Raw genomic sequence first — 6,716 nt, forward strand, 5'->3', positions numbered from 1 at the left:
GACAAACATTTGCATTAATCATAGTACTAATTGAACTCCATATTCTCTTACACATATATAAAACAAAGTAAGTCAATTGCTAAAATGGAAATATAAAAGTACTTAGCATCCATGAGGTTCAAAACTAAATGCAAGACGAATCTTTTCAAATATGGCTTTTGCTACAAAAATCTCCCAGTTCAAAGTCATTACACAGCCATTAGTAGGGAAACGGGAGACTGAAAGCCAAGGACAAAAACATAGTGTCCTGATGAAGCACTGAACAGCATTAAAAGACAAAGATAAAAATCAACAAGTTTGCTATACATCTTGAAAAGCGGCACCACCGCTCCACTTTCTCAAAGAGTTTTTCCATTCTTTGCTATAAACAAGTTTTGAAATAAAACTAGTTTGACGTTGGACACAACTCCATAGTTTTCCTGTGCTGGTTCAGATTTTCATGAGGATTTTCTTTGCAATACGGAGAATATGGGATTGGAGGAAAAAAGACTTAAAGAAGGAAAAAAAAAATGGGAAAGCTTAAGAACTTAAGAACTAGAATTAGCAAGAATTAGCAACCTGATAAGTTACTGGAGAAAGGAAAATAAATGCAACTGTAAATAAAACTATGGAGAATCCAAGATATACTGCTTTATGTTATTCTAGTTCAGTGTTACACCATACTTTAGATACACACATAGTTTTAAACACTCCCAAAACACATTAAATCTATCTAATCTATTTCCTTTTTTTAAAAAAAAAAGTTTCCAATGCACACAACATTCTTTTCTCTGAATATCTTTTAAAAAAAAAAAAGAGTAATTTTGCTTACATAGCTCTAAAACATCAGTTCTGTGCAGTCTCGCATCCTTCCAGCTTGATTCCAATGCGCACAACATTCTTCTCTCTGAATATCTTTTTAAAAAAAAAGAGTAATTTTGCTTACATAGCTCTAAAACATCAGTTCTGTGCAGTCTCGCATCCTTCCAGCTTGACTTACCTACCTCACCAAGAAGCTATGAGGATTAAATGCTTAGACTGTGCTTTGAAGCGATAAGTAGTCAGTATTGCAACTCAGTATTTTGGCACCAGAGCACCCTTGCATTCCTTGTAGCCACAGCCTGCCCGCATGTTCAATAATCACCTTTCTTCCCTTTCCTGCTTTCTGCGCGTTCTGGCTGCTGCAAGACCCCATGAGACCTCGAAGACCTTGTTTCCCCAACGCCACCACAACATTTGCACAGATAAGACCGGGTACCAAAAGAGCAGCATTGAAGTGGCAGCCTTTGCAGTCCGTAACACTGATGAATGGCAGGCACAGACAACAGAGCTCATACAGCACAAGCTCTCTCAATCACACGGCATGGAAAATTCAAGCGTGGTTAACAATTCCGTCACACAAAACCCGAGTCGCCTCCCTAAGGCAAAAACTACCACCCCAAAATGGATTTAAAATGACCTACATGAAGCTGATCGCTTTCCAAATCAGAGGGAGAAAAGGTAGATTTCACAGCTACCCTTGGGCATGATCCTGTAGCACATTCCCATTTTATGGGAGCAGTATGGCACTCAACTGAAATATCACATACTTCAGCAAAATGGTGATCAATGCCTAATTTTCCTGGATCGTGAGAATCTGAGAGATGAACCCCTTAAAACAGGCACTCGAGAGGGGCAACGTAAAGCACCACACAAGTGTACCATATCTCAAGGGTCCTCAAAAACTTTTATGAACTTCAGTAAACACAAACTCTTGACCCAACTGCAAAAGTGTGGCCCAAAAGGAGCACTTACTTTCCAACACTTCTCAAACACTTAAATGAAAAATGAGGTCATCCAAATACTCATACTATGGAGAAATTTGCCCATTTCTTTACTTGCTTTTGAAAGAGCTACTTAACCTCAAGGCAATTGTCCTGTAAGTGGAGATAATCTAATTTTATTTTGGACACAAAGTTTTAAATTCTCGAGGTATCTCAAGTGAAAATAAAACTCAGAGTAACACCTGCTCCGTCTTCAGGAAATAACCTGCAATAACATGCCCACTTGCTCAGTAACAGGTTACTAAACTACTTCTACATGAAAAACGCTTCGTGCTTGATCACAAGTCTGGTTCATACTACACACTGCTGCAGACTTGTACCATTTCTTGGAGGACAAAACCTTGTAGCACTAGTCATTCTCTACTAACCTGCATTCCCGAGCCAGGCAAAACGTAAGCATAAACGAAATGTGCTCTGTCTTCTCAGTAACACCTAGCGCAAGAACAGCTCATAAAGCACACTGAGACTAGAAAGTATGTGATTTGTGTTATGAACTTCAGACGGAGCTCTGTGAATCCACAAAAATAAAGAACCCATTTACAAGGGGTTCAAGAACAGAGGAAAGCGGTGAAAGCAGTCTCCTCCGTACACTAAGCACCTTACCCGTAGCCTACCCCAGCCCTTCTCCCAGGAGGCAGATTTGCAGAACCTCACCTACCACCTTCTGAACTGCCTCTGAACTGCCCTTTCATTTTGTCCTCAGTGCAACGAACATACCCACGGGTGCTGCCTGCACCTGCACAAATCCTTCCCTAGGAAAAACAGTCATAAATAATCATGAGGTTTACAGGGTCTCAGCACATACCCATATGGTGGAAGATCGCCACAATTTAAAAATAGCAAGCAGTCCCACAGTACCAGCCTCAAGTCATGCTTGGTTGTCAAGAGAGCCTTTATCACAGACTTTAATGCTTACTCTAACTCGAGCTACATCCTTTTAGCTACCAGTTGCCAAAGGTTTATTTGGAGCTGTTCTGTTTTTACCTTAGTATGGCCTCAATTTGTTAGCAGTGCAGACTGACGATCAGACGACTCCCAGCACAGGGAAGTCTCGTGTCTGGATCTTACATATTAAGACAGAACAAAACCTCAACTCACAGGTTAAACTGCTTTCACTTCAGTGAATGGGTTTGCTGTTTGTCTTACCTACTTGTAAAAGTCATTACATATTTAATAATTATTTTAATAATTATTTTATAGCGATATTGCCATCGGAAGCACTTAGTATTTTTCAAGAAAATCTAGATGCCAGCATGTCTAATTTAGGTTTTAAGCACAGCAGTAAAGTCTTACTTCTCTGAAAGAAAGTACATGCTACAGTGCAGCCTCTCATTCTTTAAACAAAAAAAATAAAAACGTGAAACCAAGACAATTATCCAATTCACTGCAGACAGATTTAAGATCACCACTCCAGGGCCAGTGCTCTATCTTACTGTATATATTATTACAAACTGGTCATTTCCACCCCCCCACCCCCAATATATCATCAACAGTTAACAAATAGCTGGCAGTCAAACCAGTGGGAATCTTACTACAACAGTTCAGTGCACCCACAAAGTTGCACCTAAGCAAGATGAACAATAACCTAATTCAAGAGCAGGTATGACAGCCACTAGTTTCACCTTTTTTTTTTTATTAAACTACTTGAAAAGCCAGCTACTGCCATCTGTTTCCCGAAGTATATAGTAACTTGAGTTTCCATTGTTACGATAACAGGTCATCCAGGGAACAATTATAAAAAGCACACAAGTCAAAGGTGATTCAAAAGGCCATACAAATTTGAAATAACTCGGCTGCCTTAACTATGGGTTTAGGCAAATTCAAACATTTACTTTCTATTGTTTTCACTGAAGTACACTATCACCCTCAAAAATGGCCTGTATTACTCTTACAAAGTAAAATATGCAACCACAAGATCTAATTCATTTTGGACACAGTCAAACTGGAGTTTTGGTTAAGCCTAAATTAAACAGCTGCAACTCTTAGTTTTCATCATATTGTGACCTATCAGGGAACTAATAATATTAGATTACATGTGAGGCACGTATTTACCACTGACCTTAGGGGAAAAAAAAAAAACACACCCCAAAAAAAACCAAAACAAAACCAACAACAGCAACAAAAAAACACCCAAACCAATCCATATCTAAAGGACTGGTGTTCAAGACAGCTGTCAATTTATTTTGACTAAAAATTCAACACAGATACAGATTAAACTTAAGTAAGAGCAGTCTTCTACCTAGTGAAGGAATTAAATCCTCTCCTTTGCCGCATTCACTTCAGTTTACTTGTATTGAAAAACATAGATTTAAACATCAAAACAACAATAGAGAAGACGTATTTGCTACAACACACGACAGCTACTTTGGAAAAAAAGATTACTACAAAGAGGAATAGTGAAAAACAAAAACAAAAAGAAAAACTATCCAATATTTTGTTGCTGGATGTATGTACCGCAGGAAGATCATTACTGCCTGCAGTCTGAAGGAAGGTGTGCCTGCACAGGTACTTCCCATGGTGACTAGCAGGTGTGGGATATACTAGCCAAAGAATTGCAGCCCTCCCTTTGCCAGGGAGTTTGGGCTACCCACAGAGGCACCAAGCAAGCTGGAGGGGGCAGGAGGTCACTTTGCTGTTTTCAGTTAGGGGACTATACGCAGAGCAGCTCTGTGCTTCCAGGTGGTTGGTGTTATTCATGCCACAACTGCCAAAAGATGAAAGCATAAACCCATGCTTTATGATCCCTGCTAAAAACTGACAAATAAAAAGAAAAACAATGACAGCTGCTTGAGAGAGAAGGGAAAGACACTCTGCGTTTTGGTTGCACACCAGCAGGGCGCAGTGGTTAACCAAACAGTGCGACGCTTTCTGCTCCCCAAGGCGCCTGCTGTTCGTAAATGAGGGATTCTCAAAATGGTGACAGCACCACGTCTAAAGGCAGAGTTTGGTGCCTTTCTTACACGCGTCTGCTACAGAGGTCCGAGCAGCAGGCCAAGAATTCCTGGGGTGTGTTAAAGGCTGACTCTGGCGACACTGCTCCTGCTGTCAAATCTACCCAGCAGCGTAAGGGAGAGGTTCCCAAAGTTAGCAACCGAGTCGATTTATAAGCATGAATACCAAGGAGGCAAATTCTTTCAAAATGCTCGATCTCGTGTTCAACAAAAAAGACAAAAATATTCTTAATCATTTTAACACAGCAGAATTTCATTAATGCACAGAGATTGAGGAAGACTGGTTGCACATTTGGGGGACGGGGGAGAAAAGGGAAATTAACAACTAGCAAAGCAAAGAAAATGAGCATAATATATTACACAAATGCCTATTATTCACTCACTCTAGACTACAATTTTGCATCATGCTTAAGAATCCGTATGTGTGATATTCTATTAAACTAATAATGACCTTCTTTATCTGCAAATTCACTACAGCTCCTATCCAGTTCTGGCACTGAGGCTCTGACAAGACCGCCAAATTTTTTGTTCAGGTAAGCGCATTTAGTTAAATGACGTTCTGTCTGTAACAGCTCACGTGGAGGAAAAAGGATCACTCACCACATTGTAATAGCTTTTGTTAATCGCAGACGTATCGAAGCCTTTAGGTGGACTCTTCAATGTACCTGATTTGGGGGAGACCGGTTTTTCTGAAATGCAAGATATTTTGGGGTCAGTGGGGTGCAATTTCACAGCTCAACACTAGAGGTCAAACAAACCGCTTTAGAAGAGTTATCGTAAGACCCGCTGAAAACAGTACTTCACTGAAGGACGTACATACTTGTGCTTGAAATTATTCGTAAAGAATCAAAATGGTTCATATGTTCACAACGAATGAAACTCTAGCCTCAATGAAGGCAAGCAGAAAAACTCCTATTCTTTTTCCTGGAACCAGAAAGTCAGTTAATAAAATCAGCTTTTCCAAAATTATTTTTTAAAAACAAACATTATCACAGACTGTAAGTTAAAGACAAAACAAAACACAACAATAGGCATTTCCAAACACTACACACACTTTCAAACAAATGTAGTATTAATTTTTAATATCAACTTAATGAACTCGGTAAAAGCAAGTGACCAGCCAAAGACTGAACATACCAGAGGTGGGACATGACACTGTCGGGTTGAAATGGAGAATCCAAACACTATACATGTAGTGGAGTGACTTACCAGACCCCTATCCCAGAAAACCATCTTTTAAAACAAATTATCTTTTACTGTTAATGAAGTAAAAAATAAAAATGCTTGTGCACTTGAGAAGAGTCCATCACAACCACAAATGCACAACCCTTCCTATAGTCCGTAGTGAATCTACCCCCCAGTAACGCACGCTCCTCCTGGAAGGACAAGGTAACTCTGCAAGACCAAAACCACAGCCCCGAGAGGTCCCCGTGCCGGCTCCGCGGATGGGACACGGCAAACAAACCGCTACGGCCTCCCCTCCCACCGCCACCGGCCCTCCACGGCAGTCACGGGGGGGCAAAGATGAGGGGAGAGACAACCAAAAGCATCACGCTGCACGCTGGAGAAGCAGTGAGCTTTACAGCGTCTCTTTTTGACCTCTCAGACTTGACTGTCCGCACAACCGACCGAGGATGCTTGTGAAACTTGTGTATTTATCAGGACATTACGGTGGTTTGGTTTTTAAACAAGCAGGCCTGTCTCATACGCAAATTTCAAATAACCATTTGAGTAATTTGTATCCAAACAATAAAATAGCAAATTGTCCTAAAAAAAACAAACCAAACAAACAAACCCCACAAAACCCCTAAACAAATAAAAAAATCATCAAAACATACCTACTGAAAGCTTTAGGGGTTTGCTTTTAAAATAAAGCTATTTCAAACACACTTTAATAACGAGATATGAATAATTTAACTCTAGTTTACCTGATACCTCAGGCCACTAAGAGTAAATTACAGAA

At 40.1% G+C, this 6,716-nt stretch overlaps 1 protein-coding gene across 1 annotated transcript in view; it reads right to left on the reverse strand.

Annotated features, from left to right (window-relative positions):
- ARHGEF7 (Rho guanine nucleotide exchange factor (GEF) 7) overlaps positions 1-5,442 on the reverse strand; it is a gene marked incomplete at its 5' end in the record, with an annotated part of 58,073 nt that extends 52,631 nt beyond the window's left edge. The window contains one exon of the mRNA XM_009704713.1: positions 5,354-5,442. Coding sequence (XP_009703015.1) covers positions 5,354-5,442 — 89 coding nt within the window. The remainder of the gene's footprint in view (positions 1-5,353) is intronic.
- Positions 5,443-6,716: the final 1,274 nt, after the last annotated feature.

Source organism: Cariama cristata, unplaced genomic scaffold (genome assembly GCF_000690535.1).
Source record: "Cariama cristata isolate BGI_N322 unplaced genomic scaffold, ASM69053v1 scaffold5607, whole genome shotgun sequence".
In the NCBI taxonomy this organism is placed as follows: Eukaryota; Metazoa; Chordata; class Aves; order Cariamiformes; family Cariamidae; genus Cariama; species Cariama cristata.